The following is a 27730-nucleotide window of genomic DNA, read 5'->3' on the forward strand; positions in this document are numbered from 1 at the left end:
AGCAGCTCTGTCAGAAAGCAAAGTAGGCCCAAGAAATTTTACCTAAGCAACTTTTACCTCACAGCCTTAGGAACTTTCATGTCATAAACTTTCACTTCACAAGCTTTCATACAGGCACAGCAGATAGCTGAGTTGGGGAAAAATAAAGGACCCATTCCCATACCCCCACCTCCACTGTTTCAGGAAGTAATGTCTAGAAGTGCTGACAAGAAGTTATCCTGGGGGACAGCTAGGTGGCACAGTGGATAAAGCACTGGCCCTGGATTCAGGAGGACCTGAGTTCAAATTCAACCTCAACACTTGATATTCACTAGCTGTGTGACCCTGGGCAAATCACTTATCCCTCATTGTCAAGAAGAAGAAGGAGGAGGAGGAGGAGGTGGAGGAGGAGGAGGAGGAGGAAAAAGAGGAGAAGGAGAAAGAGAAGGAGAAGGAGGGGGAGGAGAAGGAGGAGGAGGGGGAGGAGGAGGAAGGGGAGGAGGAGGAGGGGGAGGAAGATGAGAGGGAGGAGGACGAGGAAGAAGAGGAGGAGAAGGAGGGGGGGGGAGGAGGTTGTTATCCTGGGTTAGGGCTGTGTGACCTTGGTCAAATCATCTCCCATCACCTCGTATCACAATCTCCTTATAAATCAAGTGAGGAGTTTGGATTAAGTCCTCATCAAATTATTCATTCTCTGTTTCTTGGAATGCTAGAATGGGTGTTGTACTCAAATGTAACCACAGTTATTTGGGTAAATTAGTTATCATGAAGACATTAATTTTTCTTAAAAAGTTTTCTCAAACATAAGGTCTTAATGATAGTTTTGTTTTCAAATTCCTCTGTCTGGGTGATTGTTGATCACCCTATAATTTAAATTGACATCAGAAAGACTGAAATAAGCGTGGGCTAAAATTTGCCATTTGTTTTCTTCTCATTGAGAGAGGGTTGACAAGAACTCTCCCGAACAAAGACAGGCCAAAGAATACAAATGTCTTTGGGGTCATAATTAGGAATTAGAAGAATATGATAGAAGGATTATAAAACCTCATCAGGCCTAATGATTCAATCCCAAATGAAATTTTCAAATTTTCCTATGACATAAGAAGACTAGCTCCTAGATTGACATATGAATAATGTACTGAATAGATTAATTAATCTTCATTAGTTTTTGCCCATGGAATATTGTTTTTCATAACACATTTCTTTGCATTTAATATCGATGATTAAAATATTCTCAATAATGGAGCTGTAATTCCCTTTCAGTTTTATAATATGATATTTCTCATAACCATGACTTTCTCCTGATGATTCACATCAATGCTCCTCCTTCATTTCATTCCATTCTAATTATATCTTTGTTCTGGACCAAAGACTCCCTCTTCCTTCTACTCCTTATGCTTGGTATCTTCCCCCTCAGTCATTGCCAAGTCAAGTTATCCACTAACCTTTTACCATAAGTCATGTTCTTCCTTGCTTTAATTATTTCCTTCTCAAAACTCCCTTTGACTTTCCCACATGTGTCTGACATAGGCATATTATATTGAAAAGGGCATTGAATATGTAAAAGGAATTCTATGTTTTATTTTACTCAGTTCTCCTAGAGTTGATCTTAAACTTTTATGGATCCTAATACTTTATGATTCCAAGATATTCCATCACAGGTGGCTTGTAGCTTGATTAATGTGCAGGCACCCATGCCACACAAGTGACTAAAGGGAGGTTGTGATTATTATTACTTCCAACCACTTAATTAAACAAGTCAATTTATTTTGTAAAGAAAGAAACCCTGTGCTAGGTGTTAGGAAAGAAAAAAAAACAACCCCCCCAATAAAATATCAACAGGATTTTTGGGGCTATAGAAGTGGGGAAAGGACTATAATGGGTACACAAATAAGTAAATGAAAAGTATATTGTACTTGGAGTTGCAAACAATGAAACTCCAAGGAGACATTGACAACTGGGGTCTTAGGAAAGATCTCCTGTAGGGAATATCACCTGATCTATGCTTTGTCTTTGTGAAAAGAAAATCTGAATGAAAGCATGCAGAAGTTCTGAAGGAATGGGTTACTCAAGGAAATTTTTATAGAATTCCTTTCTGAATTTTGTTCACTGAGTCTAGAGAATGACAATTGAGTACGTGCCCAGTTCATTGGAGGGGATTTAATGAGGGCTAACTACTCCCAGGTAGTTTCTTTGAATAAGAAGAAGGTGCAGCATGGCATAGTAGGGAGATAGCCATCCTCGCTGAACTTTAAAAGCTACATAAGGGAGTCAGGAAGTCCTGAGTTCAAATATGACCTTTACTTATTAGCCATGGGACCCTGGGCTAGTCACTTAACCTTTGTTCGCCTTAGTTACCTCATCTATAAAATGGGGATAATAAAGTGCCAATCTCCCAGATTTGTTGTGAGGATCAAATAAGATAATTATAAAGTACTTAGCAAAGTATGTGACACATAAAAGGTGGTACATAAATGTTAGCTATATGAGGAACTAAATCCTTCTTTACCATAAAAGAGGAATTAATAGTTATTTTTCTATTATAAAATCAAAGGAAAGTTTGTGATATGTTGGAAGAAGGACATGAACAGATCTAATTATTCCCCAGCAAACCATCCTCCACGCAATTTATTTATCATAACAATCCATGCCTTTGAGGGGTCTTTTACTTAAAAATTTCTCTTAGTCAAATTTTTCGCCATTAGAAATCATGGATTGTGAGGGGCAGCTAGGTGGCGCAGTGGATAGAGCACTGGCCCTGGAGTTAGGAGTACCTGAGTTCAAATTCGGCCTCAGACACTTAACACTTACTAGCTGTGTGACCCTGGGCAAGTCACTTAACCCCAATTGCCTCACTAAAAAAAAAAAAAAAATCATGGATTATTGTAACCTTTTTTAAATATATCATCTTAAAATCTCTTTAACCTAACCAAGCTCATTTTTTTTTGATGCATACTAAATGCCTAACCCTAGGTAAGTCACTTAACCACTCAGGTTCCATGAAATTTCCTAAGGCTATATATTGCTAAACTGTCTCTAATCTGCAGAGATGGATGGAGTTTCCTCACTGAGAGCTTCCTCCATTGAGGAGATAAATGACCTGCATCCAACATTAACAACAAATGGGAAAAGTATGTGGATCTATCATGGAAGTATTTACATGAGGTCCAATTCAGTCTCATCAGAGTTCATTCAGAGGGAGATAAGGGGTCAAGTAGACAGCCAGAATGACCAGTGTGTCTATAAGGGAAGCACCACATAGCAAAGGACTTCTGCTGACCCCTGGTTTCCATCTTTATCTCACATATGATTATTCAATTCAGAGGTGTCTGGGATCTTGTTACCATAGATTGGTACATTTGTCCAGGAGAATCTCTGACTGCTAGTCTTATATTGATGATAACTCAGAGATTGTCCTGACCACCTTCGGCTATTCAGAATCAGCCTGCAATTCCAGACAGAGCTTATTTCTGGAGATTCTTATACAAGCTGTTCTGTCACCTGGGACCAGGACCAAAATGGACATCTGAAGAGCACAGAGATCCAGAGAGCAATACCAGTGTCTACATAGTCTTTCTCTGTATTGTGCCAAATGTTTGTATTGTTGTATGAGATAACAGATGGGAAGTCATTTGCTTCATTCATGTGAAACCATCACCATGATCACCATTTCCTGCAGTTAGCTCAACCAACTGTAGGGATGTCTCTGTTCTTTGAAGTTCCAGTTGAGAGTAGAAAAGATTGACTGTATGAAGACAAGGCCCGTGTCTAATTCAAACTTTGTATCTCCCCTATTTAGAAAGGAACTTTGCAATTTAATAATAAACATTAATATTGATCAAGTTATTATTAATCATACATGTGCTTAATAAATTCTAGTTGAGAGAATGAGTGAATGAAATATCAGAGTAACTTGTCTTTCCATACCTCCCTAAATTCTAGGACTGTAAAAATAAATGGTCCAGGTAATTTGGAAAGATTGCTCCTAGAGGAGGGGATAACTTTGTTCTATCTTGGCTCAGCTTGGCTACACCTGTTTTTAAAGTGGTGAAGCCAGTGTAACCACTGAACAGCTGTGTTATTATTCAGATGTACAACTAAGAGAACTAAGACTTCATCCCAAAGAATAATTTTTGAAGCTTCCTTGTAGTTCCTCCCATTGAAAATTTCCTTTCATGAATAATTGAAGCATGGAGTTGAACCCATATTCTCAAAATCTATGACACATGCGAGCAAGATGGAGCAATGTCCTGCCACATGGAAAAGATTCTGACTATTGACCAGCTTTGGTGTGTATGTGCAGCCTCTCAGAAGCAGCCTACCAAGGAAGAGTCACTGTGATTGTGGCAGAGTGGCACACATTGGAAAGAGCGCTGGATATAGCACCAAGACACATTTACCAAACCCCTAATGCTTCACATTGATATTATTTCCAAATGATCATATATATCTATATACCTAGAAAAATAGATATGTATGTCTGCATACAAACGCATATATACACATGTGTAAATTACTATGCAAATAATATGTGCACCTGTTATGTGTATACACAAATATACATTTACATACTATATAGCAATCCCATTAGATTATAAACCCATTGGGTGCTTTTTGTTTTTTTGTTTCTTTTGCTTTCATGTCCCCAACAGTTGGCACAGTGTATGGTACATAGTAGGTGCTCAAGAAATGTTTGTTGACTTGTTAAGACATGAAGAGTATGCACTCTGTAGTCATATAGGATCGACACATAGTCTGGTGAAATTACATAGTGTTGAATTGTAATATGATAGGGATATGTGAAAATGATAATCCAGCCAACCTTTATTACCTACTGTTTGGCTGCAATCTGAAGGAGATATATAACTTAATACAGCCACAATCCCAGTGTGGGCTCTCATGTGTTCCTGTATGGACTACTGCAATAGACTTGTGTGTGTGTGTGTGTATGTGTGAGAGGCAATGAGGGTTAAGTGCTTGCCCACAGTCATACAGCTAGTAAGTGTCAAATGTCTGAGGCCGGATTTGAACTCAGGTCCTCCTGAATCCAAAGCTGGTGCTTTATCTACTGTGCCACCTAGCTGCCCCCTGCAAAAGACTTTTAATGTTTTCATGCTTAAGGTCTCAACTCTCTCCAAACCATTCTCCCCATGCAACTGCTGATTGTCCTGGGATAAAATACAAACTTTAGCCCCTTGGTATTTGAGCCTTTCTAGACCTGGTTCCCATTATTCCCATTCACATAGTTTATGATTCACCCAAACTATTCTGTGAAATATTCTCTGAGCTTTACACAGCCTTTCCCTCATGCCTGGAATTAACTCTGCCTTCACTGTGGCTTCTTAGAATTGTTAGTTTCCTTTGAGCTCAGCTAAAGATCAATGTCCTATATGAATCCTTTCTTGATCCTTACCCTAGCTCTTGGTTTTATTCTCTTGACTCAACTGGGAGATCTAAAGCATCTTTCACTAGGTAGACCTTTAAATACTTGAATAGCTCTCATGTCTGCCTGCCCCTACCCTCACTTCTCTCTTTTCCTGGAAAAGCAACCCTTGTTTCTAGAAAAGATCTTTTTTTTTTTTTGTGAGGCAATTAGGGTTAAGTGACTTGACCAGGGTCACACAGCTAGTAAGTGTTAAGTGTCTGAGGCCAGATTTGAACTCAGGTCCTCTTGAATCCAGGGCCGGTGCTCTATCCACTGCTCCACCTACCTGCCCGGAAAATATCTTGGCCACTAACTACTTTATCAATGGCCCTCTCGAACCATCATGACCACACCTGAACATGATGCCATAGATGTGGCCTAACCAGTGACTAACACTTCCCTATTCCTGGGAACCCATGGATCTCCTAAATCATCCCCAAACTGTATTAGTTTGTGTGACATTTTATATTGTAGAATCAGTTCAATAACTTATTTAATAAATATTTTAAATTAACTACTATATCCTAGGCACCATGCTATGTTTTGAGAGTACTGAGACAAAGACAAAACCTTCCCTGCCTTCAAAGACCTTGCATTTTATTGGGAGAAAGGAGTACAGATAAGTAAATCTAAAATGCATACAAAATAATTTCTGTGGCACAAGAACGGTACTAAGAAATGGGATGGGGAGGAAAGGTTTATGTACAAGGTATCACTTGAACTTGTCATGCACTAAAACACCCAGGCCTCTTTTAAACTGTTCCTTAATCATGTCTCTGACACCATATGCTCTGGAAGATAGCCATAGTTTTTCATTCTACCCAACCCACCAGTATGATCCACCAACCATCAAGACGGCAAATCTATAAACAGTATTTGGGCTTGTCCCTGCTGTGTCCCAAACCAGAAAGTGACTGTGGGAAAAAGAAACATGTTCACAATTCCAAAGTGTTATTTTCTAGTCATGGAAAAGCTTTAAGTTCAGTGTTTAAGCATGGAATTTCACTCACCCCATCTGGTCTGCCATCAGAAGCAGTGACTATTAATATGTAGCGATCTGTGCTTTCTCTGTCCAGTGCTTTTCCCAAGGTAAGAATTCCAGTGCTAGTAGGGGAGAAAAGTCAACAAGAAAACATGTAAATCATGAGAAAAGTCTACAACCATTACAATTAATGTCCTTGGGGAAATTTTAGTAAAACTATTCTCACATAGGTAAAGTGTTTCCGATTTGCCTTTTGATGAAGAATGTCATTAGTCAACTTATATAGAGAAAAACACTGTTGATGTGGAGTCTGCAGACCTAGTTGCAAGTTCTACTTCTTATACTCACCAGCTTTGACTTTGGACAAGTTGCTTCATTTCTTTCTGTTTCATCTGAATTTCATCATTAATAAAATATATGGCTAAAAAAGAACTTTACCCCTGTTACTTAATTTGATCCTCCTCAAGACCCTATAATCTTGGCAAAACCAACATTCTTAGGATCTCCAGGACAATGGAGTCTGAGAAAGGTGAGGTGTCCTACTCACAGCCATGCAGTTAAATGTGAGAAGCAAGGTTTGTATCTAGTTCTTCCTCACTCTGTTTATTTGTTTATCTATCTATCTATCTATCTATCTATCTATCTATCTATCTATCTATCTATCTATCTATCTATCTATCTATCTATCTATCTATCTGCTTGCTTGCTGTTCTTCTAAACCTTCTCCTGACTCTCTGGACTTTATTATAATGTCTTAGCTAACTTCTTGCTCTGAAAGAGTCCTCCAACACTGCATTTTTCTTTTGCTATATGATCCCTCAGCTCCTGAAACTCCCTCTTCTCACAAGTGATTTCCTTCCCAAGGCTCCATTTTTAGGAATTAACCAGGTCAATCATCCTTCCCACCTCTCCTGGCTCCATTCCTGACTCTCTAAATATCTCCACCATGACCCAATGTGGGTACCTTCTCTACCTCTCCACCATCTGCTTTAACATGCTGTCATCCCTCATTAGAAAGTGAATTTCTTGAGGGAAAGACCTGTCTCCTTTTTCTTTCCTTATGTTTGTAGTCCCAGTGCTTAGCATAATGCCTGATTTACAGTGAGTGCTTCACAAATACTTGTTAGCTTGATTTGATGAAGTCCAGTACTCCACCCACACTATACCTCACTTACCCACTTTGGTGAAATAGGAATGCTGATGCTGGCAATATGGTGTGGTGTGAGAGATAAATATCTGAGCTTAGAATCAAGAAGACATGGGTATGGGCAGCTAGGTGATGCAGTGGATAGAGCACTGGTCCTGGAGTCAGGAGGACCTGAGTTCAAATCTGGCCTCAGACACTTGACACTGACTAGCCATGTGACCCTGCGCAAGTCACTTAACCCTCATTGCCCCGCAAAAAAAGAAAAAAAAAAAGAGATGGATGTAAGGATCAGTTTGGCTACATATTCACTGAGGGATGGTACCAAATCAGTTAACTGCTCAGTGCCCCCAGACAGTGTTCTAAGAATGGTAAGTTTCAGGGGAGGTTGTGATGTGCATCAGTAGAAATTCCTGACTAGAAAATTATTGATCAGGGCAGCTAGGTGGTGCAGTGGATAGAGCACCGGCCCTGGAGTCAGGAGTATCTGAGTTCAAATCCGGCCTCAGGCACTTAACACTTACTAGCTGTGTGACCCTGGGCAAGTCACTTAACCCCAACTGCCTCACTAAAAAAAAAAGAAAATTATTGATCGCATTAGATGTCTACACACATATAATTTTACAAGATGGAGCTGGATATAGCTATATACACGAATATATGATGGATGATAGAGTTAGATCTAGCTATATATGCATATATACATATATATGTTTGCATATATAGCTATATCTAGTTCTATCATCCATCATAGCTCTCACTATTTCTCAAACTCTATCTATCTATCTATCTATCTATCTATCTATCTATCTATCTATCTATCTATCTATCTATCTCTTCACTACTTATCCCACAAGACAGTCTTTTATATACCTCAAAGAACTATGGAAATGTGAGTTGTTCTTATTGTTATTGTTTTATGCTCCAGGTAGATAAAGGATTTTAAGGCTGTGGCAATTTGTTGAAAGGATTAAAGATGACAGAACTGAAAGGGAATGGCAACACCTAAATTAATTCAGAAATCTGTGTGTCTATCTTATTCAGAAAGATTCCCTTAGTAGACAATTCTGTCACTCTTCAGTAATCCAGTAGCTCTTACAGTCAGAAGATTATCTCCATTGCTGCCTCAATCATTACTTCTGTCCATTACAAAATGGTAGTCCCGGGGTAGCTAGGTGGCTCAGTGGATAGAGCACCAGCCCTGGAGTCAGGAGGACCTGAGTTCAAATAAGGCCTCAGACACTTAACACATAACTAGCTGTGTGACCCTGGGCAAGTCACTTAACCCCAATTGCCTGACTTAAAAAAATGGTAGTCCCTTATTTTATATAAAAACCCCTATTCTTGAAAATGGCCATCAGTCATGGAATGCTATGATTGTAAGTTCACAAACTACGACTTGGAAAGGACATTAGATTCCATCCATTCTCTTTTGAGAAGAAAAAAATGAAAGCTAAAATAGGTTCAGTGCTTTGTCCCAAGTCACACATATTGGGAAGGAGAGCAGGGAGCTTTGAGGAATTGTTCTCTTACTCCAAAGCCAGAACTGTGATGATCACTCCCAGTTGTATAGTTGTCATGTTACACAACACATATTATTTCCTTTTCACATTACTAGAAATCCACAGGTATTATTCTCACCTTACAGATGAAGAAACCAAAGGTCATAGAAGTAAATTGAGGTCAACTGAATTAAATTCAATTTCAATAGATCATAAGCTCATTGAGGGCAGGGACTATAATATTTTTTGCCTTAACGTCTTTAGAAGCTTTCATATATTAAATGTTCATTCTATTGGGATTGTAACAAACTTTTTCAGAAGCTTCTCTGTACAAAATAAAATGATTTGCACAAGTTAATGGAGACAAGAAGTGGTCTGTACACAACATGACCTGAGATATTCCAATTAAAATACTAGGACTTTATATTTTGGGCTGATAGGGATCTCAGAAACCATCTAGTTTAACATTTTATTTTATTTTATTTTTTATTTTTTTTAAATTTTTTACAGATAGGAACACTGATCTGCCCAGAATTGCACAGCAAGTAAATTTTAGAGGCAAGATTTGAAGCTAGGTCTTCCAAACTTAAAGTCCTATACTCTCTCCACTATACCTTGCTACCTCCCCCAAATTATCTGTTATCTTCTACTTCTTTAAGAGAAATAAAATAAAATAATAGTAAGCATTATGGAAGGATTAATTCAATGAACTAAGATGTTTAGGCTTAAGAAGAAAAGACTCAGGAAACAGAGAATATGGTGTCTGTGTTCATGTAAAGGCAGTGACATGTCATAGTGGGTGGAGGGCTGAAATTAAATCAGGGGGAAAAATGGTTAAATCTGGTCTCAGACACTTAGTAGAAGTTTGACCCTGTACAAATCACTTAACCTCTATCTTCCTTAGTGTCCTCATCTAAAAAGTGGGGATAAAACGACCACCTAACTTTCAGGCTTATTAGGAGGACAAAAGAGAACATTTGTAAAGTTTTCTATGAATATCATCATCACCATTAACATCATATGAAAAGCTGACACATGGAAGAGGTGGCCTGCTATCAGATACATTTCAGAGGGCATTCTGTCTTTGGATATGTGTTCAACTTGATGATCAGTGAGAGATATGATTCTATGAAACTAAGTTTGTTTGACAACTCTTTAACAGTTGTATGATTTTCCTTTTTGAAGACAGTCCAAATTGTATACATTTTTCTCCTAAATTTCAGAGTTTGGTATTGGACATAAAAGTCTAATCATAATCTGATGGATACATAGTGTGATCATGACATGGGAGGTTTGGAGGGAGGAGTGCAAATGATAATGCCTGGGCTCATGGAATTCAAAATGGAACATTAGCCTATTAACTAAGCAAATGCACAAGAACATTGAAAACTATTACAGGATGGTGATGTTATTGTTCCAATAGAGATCACACTCTGCTGGTAATAGATCTTAATGAATTCAGTCTATCCGTTAACAATTAACCAATTAGAGGGAAAATTGATGTATACAAAACTACAAAATCATTGTTCATTTACTGGTGGATTGTTCTACTATCGAGCCAAAGCCTAAAGACTATAGGAAAACTTGATTCCCCTTAAAATCACCATGAAAAATGACATAATATAATCAGGTGGAATTTACTTGAAAATTTGTTGAATGCAACAATTCCCAAATGACTATATATATACATACATACATACACACATATCTATCTATTTATCTATCTATATATCAGTCTGAGAATTGATTCTTTTTCTTTTTTTTGGGGGGAGGCAAATTGGGGTTAAGTGACTTGCCCAGGGTCACACAGCTAGTAAGTGCCAAGTGTCTGAGGTTGGATTTGAACTTAGGTCCTCCTGACTCTAGGGCCAGTGCTCTATCCATTGCGCCACCTAGCTGTTCCCTGAGAATTGATTCTTAAGCAGTGTCATTTTGATAGATTTTGTTACTGAAAATGTTTCAAGTATCAAAAGCTAAAATAATATGTTTTTTTTTCCCCCCATGGGGCAATGAAGGTTAAGTGACTTGCACAGGGTCACACAGCTAGTAAGTGTAAAGTGTCTGAGCCCAGATTTGAACTCAAGTCCTCCTGAATCCAGGGCCAGTGCTATTTTCCACTGAGCTACCTGGCTGCCCTAAAATAACATTTCAAAAGAAATTTGGAAATTGTGTTAATCCTAAGTATTGATTCTGAAATTTATGGGCCAATTTGTAAAACAGAGACCTAAGAAATTTTTAAAATTCACTACTCCAGAGATATCTGGGTCTAGCAGCAAGATATATATTAGGATGACTGGAGATGGCCCTGGAAGTTTAAGGCAATTGGGGTTAAGTGACCTACATAGGGTCACACAGCAAGTAATTTTCTGAGATGAGATTTGAACTCTGGTCCTTTTAACTTCAACTCAAGTGTTCTATCCACTGTACCACCTAACTATCTCTACTGAAGTTTCCCCCCCCTTTCTAATACCTTTATTAAGGGTATGTCTATAATATTCTTATAAAATATGTATATGAAAAAAGGGGGTATGTAGTCTAATATTTGTTTGTTAACTGGTCTTTTTTTGTAATTTAAAAGTGCAAAAATGTTTATATACTTTATTTTCTCCCTCTCTTCATATGCTTGTAGAATCTATCTGCTATATACTCTCTATGTGCAGTCATTTTCATATTGTCTTCCCCTGTAAACTGTAAGCTTCTCTAGAGTGGGAATTGTCTTTTGCCCCTCTTGTATCCTCAGTGCTAAGCCCAGTTACTGGCAGTAAGTAGGCACTAAATAAATGCTTATTTGACTGACTGATCTCAATGCCCTCATCATTTTGTTAGCTATGGCTCAAATTTGTTGGGGTGTGCTTGGTCTAGTTTAGCTACTTTTATAATCTTTGCTTTTATAGTGTCCTTTCTTACCCCACTCTAAGCAACAAATTATGGTTTCCAAGTTAAATGTCCTTAGAATGACTGCTTAATTGAGCCTCTCTCTAAACTTTCTTTATAATATTCTAACCCTTCATGCTTTTTTGTTTTATGAGAAGATACTGCATGTGATCTTCGACCTTCTTTGTATTGTACAAAAATGTAAATGCATTTGTATTTCTAACCACTGTCGCCCTTGTTTTTTATAAGTATAAACCAAGTTTTCAATGAGTAAAATACTTTGTGGGCGGTCTAGTACTAGTGATTACTGATGATGGATTTATATCATTTAAACTTCCTTATGAAATTATTTGGGTTTTTTAGGTGTCAGAGTGTATAGAATGTTAGATGTTGGGTCAGGAAGACCCAAGTTCAAATCTGACCTCAGAGACTAGCTGTGTGACCTTGGACAGGTTACTTAATCTTTGCTGGCTCCTAAGGTCACTGTGAGAACAAAATGAGATAATATTTGTAAAGTGCTTTATATTTTTTAAAGCATCAGTAAATGCTTTAAATAGTAAATAGTTGTTTCAGCTACTGGTATCCCTTTTTTGTATAAATAGTTTAGATACATTTAGATACAGCTGTTGACATAGTACCATATGCTATATATTGAGAATTTATATCTATTGATATATATATAATTTTAAAAAACAACATAATTATATTAATTAAGGTATTTTCTCTAATTAGTTACTGGTCTGATTATACAAAATCAGCTAAATAAGGGAATATACTCAAATCATTAAAATAATTTTATATTAATTAAAATATAATAATTTTCATTTTGTGTTATTATTAAATGTTTGCTTTAATCAGCACCTTGTGTTTCTTCTCTCAAAGACAATATTCAAGGTAGAAATAGAAAGTTTATATATATATTCTACAAATATTCCACTGTATTAATTTTTCTTCAATATTTTCTTTTATATATTTATATATGCCATCCTAACCTACTCCTACCTTCACAGTGAAGCCCCTAAGTATATTAATTTAATGTGGAAAGTAATCGTGTTCTTCATTATCCTTTGCAATAAATATTTTGCCAAGAGACTTGATGACCAAATATCATATGAAATGGACTTTTCATTAACTTTGCAGTCCTGAGAAAGCCAAATCTGCCCACTCCTTTACTTGCTTCCCAAAGAATTTATAAGTCATTCTCCCATATCACTTATAATATTTCTTTTATCTTATGTTGTTTATAGTATGACTGTCAATATCATTATGATTCACTTCCTCCTAGACAATGCCCATTCTTTGCTCACTGGACAAGAGTCCTACATTTAGAGGATCAATTGCTAAGTGACGAGTTTATAAGCGATGTAAAATATGAGATTACCAGCACTATATGCCCTCCTTCTTTTCATCTCTCTGCCATGAATACTAGAAGTAGAATTGGACTACAGGACTCAGGGCCATTTTGTATTATTTTTTCATGGGTAGTTATGGTCAAAGAGTCTATCACCATAAGGCAGGCCTACTGGTAATGATATTCGCTAGAGTTGTCTCGGGTGTTCCTCTGAAGACAGATTCCTTCTTTTGCCTGAAAATCTAATGATGATACAAAGTATGGACAAATGTCTTGGGAAAAGAGAAATGCTAATATATGTTCATGTAATTTTCTTTATTCTTTTGAGATTTATTGCCAATCATCTAAATCTTTCTTTGATCAAGTATGAGAGTGAATTTTACTAGGATAAATGCTGAGTGTTTCCTTGTTATTCTCCTTGTCACTGCCATCCTTTCAAAGAAAAAGAGTCAGAGTTTTCAATTACTTGTTGCTCAAGATAGACTCTCCTTTTCATTAGGTAAGTGGCATAACCTGATTCTCTATAATTCTGCTGGTTCTTTTCTTTCATTTAAAAAAAATAAAGGCAACTTAAAACTAGTCCAAAATAATAAGTTAAAAATATGTACTAGAAAGAGGCAATAAAGGTAATGGCCTTGCTGCATATATGAAAAGCTTTCACTTACCACAGTAGATATTTTTAATAGAAGTTTTCTGTATATCAAATTTTTGTTAAGTAAGTCCTATTTCTCTATGTATTTTACCCTGTTGATGTAATCACATGATTTTTATTATTACTTTTTTTATTACTTTTTTTTTGCAGGGCAATGAGGGTTAAGTGACTTGCCCAGGGTCACACAGCTAGTAAGTGTCAAGTGTCTGAGGCCGGATTTGAACTCAGGTCCTCCTGAATCCAGGGCTGGTGCTCTATTCACTGTGCCACCTAGCTGCCCCCAGTTTTTATTATTTATATGATTAATGTGGCTTATCATATTTATTGCCATCCTTATGTAGAAGAAATATTTTCTCATGGATTCAAATTGTAGGTAAGTTCATCTAGAAGTCGAGAAGAAATGAAATCATCCAATATTTAATTCACATGTGGACAATATAAATGCTGAGCTTCTCAATCCCAATTCTCACTCTCCCGAATTAGTCTCAGGTTCAGAGCAAGGCTAAATTTCCCCTTAAGGCTGCTAGGAATGCCTTTGAGGAATCAAGAAATTTTCAAATGCCCCTTAGAGTCTCCTTTGGTATCTTTCCTCTCAAAATTATCACTTGAGAATAGTTTTAATCCTCAGCTTAATACATACATACGTACATATATATATATATATACACACACACACACACAAATACATACACATACATACATATACATATGTATGTATATTTATATATACATATGTACGTATATAGCTAATATATACACATATATATTTAGAAAGACATAGGCATGTGAGAGAAACATCTTTTTGCAATATAAGCAAGGCTAAATTTCCCCATAAATGTTGGTGAATCTGGGGCTTGATTGTCTCAGAAATGGAGCAAGGCTCAAGTAGTATCTCCACTGACAGCTCCCTGGTAATCTTCCTTTATTGATACCATTTCCTGGTCACCCAAGGACACAAAAGACCCAGCCATGGGGGACTGATGTAGTTCAGACTTTGTGAATGTCCCAAGACTATGTGAGTTACCATAACCTTTCCTCTGGGTCAATTTTTTTTTAAATAATTTCATGTAGAGATGAGTATGTTTGTTTGTACTGAAATTAAATACTATTCTGCATATCCTTTATGGCTAAGTAAAGCTCCATTCATTAACTGTTAACTTACCTATGAGTGTTTATTTTGTCCCAACTTCATAAGTGAACCAGCAGGGGTCAGCATCAGGCCCCTTCCTAAGCAGCTATTTACTAAGATAATCCTATAAGAATAGTGAGTACAAAAATACTTCCCAAAAGTTTGTGACACATTCTCTTATCAGTACATACAGAATCTAGGGAAAATTAACTCAAGATTAGAGAGCATATATGGTTAAAAGGTAATACACAGAGGGGCAGCTAGGTTCTACAGTGGATAGAGCACTGGCCCTGGAGTCAGGAGTACCTGGGTTCAAACCCAGACTCAGACACTTAACACTTACTAACTGTGTGACCCTGGGCAAGTCACTCAACCCCAATTGCCTCACTAAAAACAAAACAGAAAAACAAACAACAAAAAAAGTAATACACAGAACCAGGATCCTGAAACCCTCTAAGCTGGGGTATAAACCCAAGCCTTTTTTTTTTTTTTTTTTGTGAGGCAATGAAGGTTAAGTGACTTGCCCAGGGTCACACAGCTAGTAACTATCAAGTGTTTGAGGTTGGGTTTGAACTCATGTCCTCCTGAATCCAGGGCCACTGCTTTATCCACTGTACTACCTAATTGCCCCCTAAACCCAAGCTTCTTAAACTGGAGCTTGAGACCCCACACAGGGTCATGCCATTGAATGCAGGGGTCGTGAAACGTTTGGCAACAGTAAAAAGTTATGCATGCCTATAATATTCCTATAAACCTGGGGTCACATAAACATTTCTCGAGCAAAAAGGGGTCAGGGGCAGAAAAAGTTTAAGAAGCCTTGGTATAAACCAGGGGTTTCCCTGAGGGCAGCGTCACCTCCCTGCTGGTGTCCTCTGAAAGCTGTGACTACTTGGCAGCTCTGGGCTTCCAGTATAGATACTGCTGTCGGTTTATGTGGAGGTGGCGCACGGACATATTTGGAAAGGTGTGAATTCTAAAATTCTTCAGTTGTTCAAAGTTCACAAAGTCTTCCTCTAGACAAAGGTGGTATGGAGAGTACAGGGGAGAGAAGACATGGCCAAAGCTGGAGAAGGGGACTTTCTTTCCCTCCCCGTCTGTAGGAGCTTCCTCTGCAGGGATTTTACTGGAAAGCCACACTTTTTCTATTGTTTCCAATTACCCTGGCTCTAAACTAGCTTGTAATTGAAAGAAGACCTCTGGGGAGTGACCAGATTTCCTAAATCTCTTCAGATCTTTTTTCCTATTCAATGTCATTCTGGTCCCGTGTGGCCCATTTCTGCTTCTGCAGTGATATTAACCAAGTGGCATAAATGGAGGAAAAGGGGGAGGTGAGGGTCAAGACCATTTAAATATAAGTCCTCCAAGTGTGTAATTGTGGGCAAGTCACAACTTCTCTAAGTGTCAAGCAACTTGGAGCCTATAAGCGCAATGGACAAGTGTGTGTGCACATGTGTGTGCGTGTATGTGTGTGTGTGCATGGATGTGGTATGTGCTTTAAAAAGTCAAAGTGAAAAATAAAGTTGATAAATATTCAATATCCCCAAATTCTATTATTTCATTGATGAGAGTTCACACAGACAATTGACTATGACATAGAGGGCTTCTGATTTCTGATGGTGAAAGAACTTTAATATGGTTGGCAAATTCATTATGTTGTTGCCAAACTTGGTGATGGTACCCATGAGAATTAACTGTCAGGTAACAAAGAGACTTTCCCATCAATCAGTCTTTACATGAAATCTTTCCAGCTTAGCAGGTCTAGATCTCAGTTACACACACACACACACACACACACACACACACACACACACACACACACTTATCTAGTGGGTATTTTTCTTCAGGTACGACAAGGCCTGTCAACTCATTGTTTTCATCTTGCTAAAGGTCACCTAGGACTTCACCTGTATTGCCTCTTTGAAGATCATATAAATTAAGAAAGTAGAAAACTAGTACATTTTCAGGATAGACTATTTATCACTTTCTGAAGCCTTCATGTGTCCAACCATATTTTAAGGAAGAAAAATAGAATGAAGTGCTTATGAACTTACAAAATAACCTCCATAAAATGAATTATCCATCAGTGGAAGGAAACAAAGCTGCCAGTGAAGATAAACTGGGAGAAAACAATTCTATTTGGGCAGAAAAAGGACTTTGGGAAGTCACCAAGGTTACCACTCTGCCCTCAGGCTGCCCCTCACCCAGCTCCATGGAGTAGTCCCTCTGCCTTCTTGTTTATCAGGAAAATTCGATTTAGATGTAACCTAAATGTTCAGTGATATTTGAGGTCTTCTTTATGCTATAGAAGCCCAATGAAAGAATAGGAGAGATCTCCTTGCTGCAAATTCTATGATTAGATGCCTTTATGACTGACGGTAGTGATCTTTAGGGGACTGTTTTTAATCATGAGACATTCCTGGTTGTATGACTAATGATTTCTCCCCAGTTATTTAATTCCCTGTAGAATATGACTTTACCTATCACTAGTTAATGCATACTATGGCAGAATTCTTGTGAAAAGCACCCTTCCAATTGTTTGGGGAAATCTGGTGTTCAGTCCTGTAGTCTCAACACCAAAGATCTGTGGAGAGGGATCCCTCAAACATTTAGGCATCTTGTGTCTTCTGTGTAGTTTAGAGAAATAGCCCAGATGGCCCATATTCTCAAGGCCCCTCCATGGCCTTGAGTTAGATAGCACACACATGCATAGTATATGGACTTCTGATACGATGTGATAACAGAGCACCAGACTTGAAAACAGAAAGTCTTCGCTTGAGGCCTCACCCTAGACACTAACTAGATGTGTGACCGTGGGCATTTCACCTCTATGACCTTCAGGGTCCTCATCTGTAAAATGGAAATAGCCATGGAGCCTACTTCACAGGACAGGTGATCACTTAAATGAGATTATATACACAAAGAGCTTTGCAACCTTTTCCGTGTCATGAGCATGCTTGTGCTGGCACGAGGTGTGAAGGAGGGAGTGTTTGTTAAGCTCCTAACACCCATCAGGCCTGAGCTAAGTGCTTTACAGATCTCTTCTTGTTGGACCCTCATAACAGCCCTAGAAGGTATTGTATGTTATGTCCCACTCTTTGTGACCCCATTTGGGGTTCTTTAGGCAGAGTTACTGGAGTGGTTTGTCATTTACTTCTCCAGCTCACTTTATAAGTGAGGAAACTGAGGCAAACAGGATTCAGTGACTTGCCCAGGGTCACACAGCTACTATGTATCTGAGACCTCATGAAGATGAGTCTTTCCGACTTCAGGCCTGGCACTCTATCCACTGTTGTTGCTGTTTAGATGTCATGATTTGCAATGAATTGGATTGAAGTGATTCGCCAGCCTCATTCTCTCCTCCGGAGCCATCTGGGTCCAGTGGCAAGATGTTTTGTCAGGACAACTAGAGATCATCCTGGATGTTTAAGGCACTTAGGGTTAAGTGACTTGCCCAGGGTCATATAGCTAGTAAGTGCCTGAGGTCAGATTTGAAGTCAGGTCCTCCCAACTTCAGGACCGATGTTCTTACCGCATAGCTGCCCCATTTTATTTTTATTATATTATAGTTTTATCACTGTTTTATATTTGAGGAAAATGAGGGGGACAGAAGTTAAATGTCTTACCCAGGGTCACACAGCTAGTAAATACCTGAGACCAGATTTGAACTCAGGCTTTTCCTAGTACACTACTGTACCCTTACCTTCTTGGTGATGGTGATGATAACAATATATGAGACATTTATATATTATTCAGAATATTCCCACAGAACATCAAAATTGGCATTAGAGAAATTGAGTTGAATATAAATTCTGTTATTTACTTCTCAAATCACTTCACCACTTCTGGTCTGTTTCCTTATATATACAATTAAAATGCCAGACTATATAATCTCTTGTCATATGTACATGCAAAAATGTACAATATATTACAGATATATATGCACATAAATGTAAAGCTATGTATTTTACACATATATACATATGTGTGTGCATGTGCACATTTGTGTCTATAGATATATACATATGCCTGTGATTTCATTGTGGTTCAGGAATCCCAGTAAGGAAACTCTATACTTTAGCAATTTCTCTGTGATTTATAGTCTGAAAAAATTGGTAGGTCCATTGGGAGTGGAAATGACTTGCTCAGAGTAATACAACCAGTACATTAGACCACAGGGCTCCCTTACTCCAAGGCTTACCCTCCATCCACTCCGCCATGCTGCTTTTCATATAACTCTTTTCCTACCTTCAATCACATAGTTAAAAAGCTACTGAGGGTAATGAAAATCAAGTTAATAGAAAATCAACTTGTGAATAGTGAAATCTTAAATATATGTATAATAAATTTTGGTTAACAGAACTCACTTTTTAATGAAACATTTTTAAGGCCAGGCTATTCTCAGCTGAAATGCCCTTGTTGTTATGAATAGCTGACAACTTTAAAGGGATGTAATTAATCCCAGGTCATGGCTGCAAATGGAATGTTTCCACCTCAGTGAGTTTTACCTAATAAAATGTTTAAAATAAATAAATAGTCCCCTGTGTATGATTGCTGAGCTCAACACCATTCTCTGAGCTCTCATTACCATGTAAGGGGGAAAAGCTACAAGAAGCTGACAGCCTCTGATTAGGAACCTCTTCTCTAGCTCAGTTATTTTCAACCTGTTCAATGTTAAAAAATAAAGCCCCCAAACCAATTCAATAGACATTTTTACTTACGTTTCTGAAAGGTTGAAAACTCTCTGAGGATCTCCATTCTCGATAGCATATGTTATTGGATCATGCTCTCGATCTGTTGCCTTCAGGGAGAAAATATAATTAAATGATCAGCTTATTGATAGAGTGCATATCTTGATCATGGGAGAAGAGAAGACAAGGGCGAGAACTTGGAAGGAACAGAGTTGTACAGTCAGCTATTGAAATCTTAGATTAAAGAACTTCAGGATGAGGACTTTTACTCCTGATGGCAGTTCCACTAGCAGGATGGTGTGGTGCAAAGCAAGTCATTTCATCTCTTTAAATATCAATGATCTCGTCTGAAAATGGAAATATAGTTGAGCAGAACTTTAAGTTGTGATCTCATAGATTAACCAGATCCAGGCAAAGTGTAACAGACTATAGTCAACAGTTGGGTAGGTGGGGTGGCTCTATTTTAGGTATGACTACTATTTACTGGGGTAGCTAGATGGCACAGTGGATAGAACACCTGGCCTGGAGTTGGAAAGACCTGAGTTCAAATCCAGCTTCAAACATTTACTGTGAGATTCTGAGCAAGTCACTTAACCCTATTTATCTCAGTTTCCTCATCTATAAAATGAACTGGAAAAGGAAATGGTAAAGCACTCCAGTATCTTTGTCAAGAAAACTCCAGGGGGCAGCTAGGTGGCACAGTGGATAAAGAAAGCACTAGCCTTGGATACAGGAGGACCTGAGTTTAAATCCAGTTTCAGACATTTGACACTAGCTGTGTGACCTTGGGCAAGTCACTTAGCCCTCATTTTCCCACAAAAATAAAAAATATAAAAACATTTTTAAAAAAGAAAACTCCAAATGGGGTCACAAAGAGTCAGACATGACCGAAATAATAGAACAATAATTATTTACTAACTAGCAACTAATTGAACTATCAACAACTATTTGAACCTAACCTTTATCTTCTTTAAAATAGGGGTAAAATGTAGCTCTGATCTTCTCCATCTAGCATTCACTAGATGTCTCCTTCCCTTGTAGATGATGTACTGCATCCCCTCCATCCTAAGGGTTTAAACTTGCCACTTCAATGTTCATTAGGGATGATATCACTGCCCTCGTTGTTGACAAAGACTCTGAAATGTGCAGAACAAGCATCGTTGGAGACAATTCCTATTGGGCCGTCTTCTCCTCCATTGCTCGGTTCCCAAGATTTCAGAGGGTGACAATAGACATGGACCATGAGGCTCACTATGTGGAGAATGACACCACCCAGAAATCTATGGGACATTTGAAGTACCCCATTGAACATGGTATTGTCATCAACCTGGATGATGTGGAGAATTACTGCAGATAGAAGTTCCCTAAATCCCAAGCCAACACAGAAAAAAAATGCAAATCATATTCGAGACCTTCCATGTCCCAGCAATGTATGTAGCCATCCAGTCTGTGCTGTCTCTGATAGTACCACTAGTATTGTAAAGGAGTATGGTTATGATGTGACCTATATTGTGCCTCTCTGTGAAGGTTATGCCCTTCCCCATGTCATCCTCCATATGAATCTGGCTGACTGTGACCAGGCAGATTGACTGACCCAGAAAGGCTACAGATTTACTACCAGAGCTAAGAGGAAAATTATGTATGACATCAAGGAGAAGTTTTGATACGTTATCCTAGATTTTAAGCAGGAAATGGTTACAAGTGCATCCACCTCTTCTCTAGAGAGGAGCAATGAGATCCCAGAGGGGCAGAGCTCCACCAAAAGCCACGAGGGGTTCTGATGCCCAGAAACACTCATCCAGCCATCTTTCTTATGTATAGGAGGAATCTTGTGACATTCATGAAACTAATTTCAACTCAACCAGAAAGTATGATAGCAACTTCCTTATGTATCTGCATGCCTGGCATACAGTACTGTCTGTCTCGTGGTTTCATAGCATAGGCAGGCATTGCTGACAGGATGCAGAAAGACATTCTACCGCCAAACACTACTATAGAGAAAATCAGGATCATTGCTCCACCCAAGCACAAAAGCTCTGTATGGATTAGTGTTTCCATTCTGGCTTCTCTCTCCCCCTTCACTAGATGTGTGTTATTACAAATTTAGACCCTCTTATCTACTGTAAATGATTCTAAATGACCTGGTTTCTTCCTTTGTCCCTTCCTTCCTACCTTTCTTCTTTCATCCCTTCTTTTCTTCTCAAAGGCTGTATGATGAAAATTACCCCACCTCCACTCCCCAAAAAAGAAATAGATGAGATTGACTGTCTTTATTTTGTTTGTTTTTTACTTGATGTATGGTTGTGTTTTATTTATTTATTTTTTAATCGAGCAATGAATGTGATCATTATGTCTTAAGGACAATGATCATTTATTTTTTGTTTGTTTTGTTTTGTTTTGTTTGTTTTTTGGCCAGACAATGAGGGTTAAGTGACTGGCCCAGGGTCACACAGCTAGTAAGTGTCAAGTGTCTGAGGCCAAGTTTGAACTCAGGTCCTCCTGAATCCAGGGCCAGTGCTTTATCCACTGCGCCACCTAGCGACCGATTGTTTATTTTTTTAAATGGTCACTCAATATTTTATGATGCGTTGTTACAGGTTACATGTTACAAGAAAATGCATGGTTCTATTGAAGTTGCCTTGCTTTATAAAAGGAGCTAATTGAAATACAGATAAGGAAAAAGGAAGGGAGAGGATGACTTGCTTATATGTAAATCACATGGTCATTAAAAAAAATGTTTTTGTATCTTCCACCCTGACACTTCTTCCCAGCTTTTGTAAATTGTCAGAGCCTCCTGGCCCCCTCTTTTCTCTCCCTGTATTCCTTTCCCACTATATGAATGTGAATTCAGGATTTTTATGTCTTCCCAGGAGTTCCATAAAATTACCGCCAGGACTTGGTGGAGAAGAAAGATTTAGTTCTGTACTAAACCAAGACTAATTTCAGTAAAAGTACATATTTCAAAGGAAAAAAAATAATTTGAATGGTGGTGATAAATATGTGTACTTCCCAAATTAAAGGGTTGTTTGGTAGCTAAACAAGACTATAGGATAACACATTGGATATCAGGGGGCATCTAGTTTCAATCCCTCATTTTATATATGAGGAAAGTGAGGTTTATTGAGGATCAATAACTTGTCAAGGTTACCCAGGTTACATAAGTAGCAGGGTTAGTATTTGTTCCCAACATCTCTGACTCTAAAGCCAAGGATGTCACAAACTTTGCTCCACTGGCACCACGATACTATTTGAAAAGTGATTAGAAATAGTTTTTATACTTTATAGGAATGACTGTTAAAATTTATCTGGGCGAGAAAAGTCAGGGAAAAAAAAAAAAAAAACACCTACAGTCAGAAAAAAAGAAATGCTTACAAGATCTGCCAGTGACACATACTAGCTACATGTCTATAGGTAGGCTAATCAACCTTTCTGTGTCCTAGACAATTCTCTAAGGCTGTGAATTACAATCCAGTTGGCAAACGGCATTAGTGAAAGACATTTTTTCCCAATTGGAATTGCCTAAGCCAAAGATATCAAAAATGTGAACCAAAATATAATAAAAATAAAAAGTAATTTATCCTCATTACCATTGAAACATCTCTCTTTTTAGACATGAGACATGGTGGGGTATGAAGAAGAAATCACTTCTACAGAAAGGAATCTTGAAAACCAGATAGTGCTAGAGGCAAAGTCAAAATTAGAACTCACAAGTCTCAAGTTCCTAGTCTAATCTTCTATTCATTAGGCTTCACTTAATTCAATTCATTGATTTTTTTTTTAAAGCTATGTGTATGAAAGGTGGTGTAAAGGATGACATTAAAGACATGTACGAGTAAAAGAGAAGACAGGCTAGTCATGTAGCAAGAGTGAATACTGAAGATGGATGAAACTTCAATGGAATTCCAGTGATATCAACAGAATCAAATAGAAATCATTTTGAAAGTTTTAAGTCTTTCAAAATCTCTGACATTACCCCAGTGTAACACTGTACCTGAGCATGTGACTCACTCAAGCTACAATTCCTTGGAGGCCAGAGGCAATGATTTTGTCAAAGAAAATAAAGAAATGTCTAGAGGAGTTTCAGAGGTTTAGGATAATTAATTTTCTTTAGAATCCTCAGATACTGTTGGAATTTCCTGCCCCTTGTTAGGTCAATTGTGAAATAAATAATATTATAAATAAAAGAACCCAGAAGCTACTAAGTCCCCACCTTTCTAACCAAGTTGTTCTTGGGCTTTCAAGATTTTTAATCTTCCTAGAGATGCATTCCCTTTTGAAAAGATTAAAAAGGATACTATGAAGCTATAAAACCTTTATGTAAAAAAAAAAAAAAACTATGATTCTCTGAATGCATCTTTATCCTGACCCAGTTGGGAAAATGAAAGATGGAAATTGATCCAGGAGAGAGGAAGCATATTATCAGATGATAGGATTTAGATTAAGAACCTAGAGGAAACTAAGAGTCTGCTGAGTCTAATCCCCTCATTTTAGTATATGAGAAATATGAGGCACTGAGAAATTAATTGACTTGGCCAAGCTCACACAGCTAATAAATGTCTAAGATGGAATTTGTACTCAGGTCTTCTTGATTCCAAGTCCAATAACATTAGAGGCTATCTAGCATAAATCCCTCATTTTACGGTTGAAATAAAATGAGTCTCAGAGAGGTTAAGTGACTTGATCATAGTAGAGATAGTCAGAGCCATACCACAGGGAGGATAACTTGGACTTTGCCCCTATCTGCTCATATTTAGATAGCATTCTCAATATTCCCACTCCTTCAGTGACCAGGAACAACTGAGCTCAGTGATTAATGAGAATAGTTAGTTAAACTAGGAGAATACCAGATGTTGTGTTTCCTATCCATTTCTGTCCACAATTCAGGCTGTCACCTCCCCAGACTTATCCTAGTCTCTATTACTGTAATAGTGTCACAGCAGGGAACTCATGGTAACCCAAGCTCTCTGTCCTAGAACAGAAAATGGTCCTGAGATCTCAGGACACATTTTGTGATACTTGACCCTGACACATCTTTGTGGTTCTTGCCCTGACATCTAGAAGAGATAGCTATAGCTCTGGAAAATCAATCAGTAAATTGACAAGGATTTATCAAGGACATACTGTATGCCAATTGCTAGGGATACCTTGATTGTATAGCAGATAGAGTACAGGTACAGAAGTCAGAAAGACTCATCTTTGTGAGTTCAAATCTGACCTCAGACATTTATTTATTCACTGTGTGACCCTAAGCAAGTCATTTACCTGTTTGCCACACTTTGCTAATCTATAAAATGAGATGGAGAAGGAAATGGCAAACCACTCCAGTATATTTCCCCAGAAATCCCCAAATGGAGTCATGAAGAGTCAGACATAACTGAAAATGGCTCAGCAATAACAAGAGATAGATAAGCAAAAATGAAACAATTTTTGCCCTCAAGGAAGTTACATTGTGAGGCAGAGAACCTACCTTGGAACCTTGGCTCATTTAATGAAGTGCCTTCCCTCTATTAGCGTGTTCCTGTTAATCCTGTATATAGCTTGCTTTGTATATATTTGCTTGTATGTTGACTTCCCTACTAGATTATAGATTCTTTAAAGGCAGGGAGATTTTTGCATTTTTGGTATCCTCAGAATTTAGCAAAATGGCTGGAGCATTGTAAGTGATTAATAAATGTTTATTTATTGACTAATTGACTGTATGACCTTTGGTCCCTAGTTTTACCATATTATATCTCCTATTTTTCCTTTATAAAAAAAGAGAAACTAGAAAGGACCATTGATAGGTTAGACTTGACATTCCCTGAGATCATTTAATGCTTTGGGAGTCTATGATTCCAGGAATAGCAGACCTAACATCTTCCTGCTCTAAATACTATGATTTTCTTACAATTAAAAAAAACAAAACAAAACAAAAAAACGTGCACCTCTACATAGAAAAAGACAGCTTAACAGAAGTCTCATATATGGGTGAGAGGGATAACTTTTAGTGGAGGGGGCAGGGGAGGGGGGATGTTTAGGGAGAGAGAGCTTAAGGTTTTTCCCCTTGAATGAAAATGCAGTCTAGAGCAACCTTCTGTGCTTTCTTTTAAAATCCATATTGTATTTTAGTTAAATAGAGTCATTGCCATGCATTTCATCTCCTTTATCAATGCTAGTCTAAGGAAAGCTCAGAAAGGCAGAAAAAAGAAGCCAACATCAGGTACAAATTCAGCCTAAGTACCTTTCTCGAATTTGTTTTCTCTGTTTTCTCCTCTTAGACTGCTATTATATGTCTTAGAAAAGGAGAGAGATGCTTTCTGAATGTGGAAACTGAAATGGAACATTAGAAAGCCTTTGAATGGAATTGAAAGAAACGCCAAGATTTTATGTCAGGACGCACCAACCATCTCTGCTCCAAAGGGGTCAACTTTTATCCTAATGCAAATTTCAAGAGAGAAAATAGCAGAAATATTTGTATCTGGAAATTTTTATAAACTCAGAACCAACAATGAGATAGTGACACTTTCATTGTTCAGTCACTTACAACAGTGTCCAATTCTTTGTGACTCCATTTGGGATTTTCTTGGCAGAGGTCTGGGAGTGGTCTGTCAGTTCCTTCTCCAATTCATTTTACAGATGAGGAAACTGAGGCAAACAGGGTTAAGTGACTTGCCCAGGGTCACACAGCTAGTAAACATGTGAAGCGCTATTTGAACTGAGGAATGACTACAGGGTCAGCATTCTCTCTACAAAGTGACATAAGTAGGGCCAGTTCTAATACTGTCCCTGTTAGGTTTAGAGGACCAGAGACTCAAGGGCTCACAGGAAGGTCTCCAACAGTGCTCCCTGAACACAACAGGCCTTTATTAGATAAAGGTTGGAATTGTGACTGGGGTTTTATTAATTTAGTATTAAATGTTTACCAAATGTGGCTTTCTACAAATAAATAAATACATGATTTATATTCAATGTTCATTGCAATTAATCCCTCTAAATATCAACACCTAGGAAATAATCAACTTTGTAGTTGCATTTTAATCAGTCTGACTAGCCTTCAGTGGAAAGGCAGAAAAGGGCACCAAAAGCTTCAGAACAAGGGATTCAGATTGTACAGTTGGGGCAGCTAGGTGGCACAGTGGATAAAGCACCAGTCCTGGATTCAGGAAGACCTGAGTTCAAATCCAGCCTCAGAAACCTGACACTTACTAGCTGTGTGACCCTGGGCAAGTCACTTACCCCCCCCACCATTACCCTGTGTCCCCCCAAAAATATACAGCTTTCCTCTTCCTTCAGCCTGTCTCTCTCTCCTGCATGTTGTGTTTCTGCACACATATACCTTACTCTGTAATTGTCTCTTTTCTCTGTTTCTCTGTATCTTTGTTTGTTTTGCTCTCTGTATGCTTCTCTTTATCTTATGAAGAACATTTATGGGAACCTGACATACTTTCAACTTTTGATCTAACAGTCCTTTAGGCAAATAGCATTTATTAAGCACCTTTTATTTTCTGGGAAGTGGGGGTTAAGTGACTTGCCCAGGGTCATAGAACTTATAACTGTCAAGTGTCTGAGGCCCGATTTGAACTCAGGTCCTCCTGAATCCAGGGCCAGTGCTTTGTCCATTGTGCCATCTAGCTGCCCCCAATTAATCATTTTCTACATGCCTGACACTTTCCTGAGTTCTGGGGATACAAAGAAAAGCAAAAATACTCTCTGCTTTTAAGGATCACAGATTCTATTGGGAGATAAAACACAACAACATGTATGTTACTAGGTATAGATGGAATATATACAACAAAGATGCAGAGAGGGCACTAGCAGCTGGCATAGGGGATGGAGAAGAGGATGGGGAAAGGCTTCCTGCTGAAGGTGAGATATGAGCTGAACCTAAAACAAATACAGGGAAACCGAGATCTATAGTAGATATCAGACAAGTGGTGGTGTTTGGAACAGATACGTGGAGAATCACAGGATTTCGGAGTTGTAGTGACATGCCAGGGATCATTTAGCACAAAGCAGACCTGATAA

At 38.1% G+C, this 27730-nt stretch overlaps 1 protein-coding gene and 1 pseudogene across 1 annotated transcript in view; one reads left to right on the top strand and one right to left on the bottom strand.

The window, feature by feature from the left end:
* Positions 1–27730, bottom strand: part of PCDH15 (protocadherin related 15) — a 2141593-nt gene that overhangs the window by 289655 nt on the left and 1824208 nt on the right. Inside the window, exons 20-21 of the mRNA XM_043982395.1 lie at positions 19757–19836; positions 6415–6508 (exon numbers count right to left, since the gene is read on the bottom strand). Coding sequence (XP_043838330.1) covers positions 6415–6508; positions 19757–19836 — 174 coding nt within the window. The remainder of the gene's footprint in view (positions 1–6414; positions 6509–19756; positions 19837–27730) is intronic.
* On the top strand, positions 20817–21833 carry LOC122741370 (annotated as a pseudogene).

The sequence above is a fragment of the Dromiciops gliroides genome, chromosome 2, assembly GCF_019393635.1.
Source record: "Dromiciops gliroides isolate mDroGli1 chromosome 2, mDroGli1.pri, whole genome shotgun sequence".
In the NCBI taxonomy this organism is placed as follows: domain Eukaryota; kingdom Metazoa; phylum Chordata; class Mammalia; order Microbiotheria; family Microbiotheriidae; genus Dromiciops; species Dromiciops gliroides.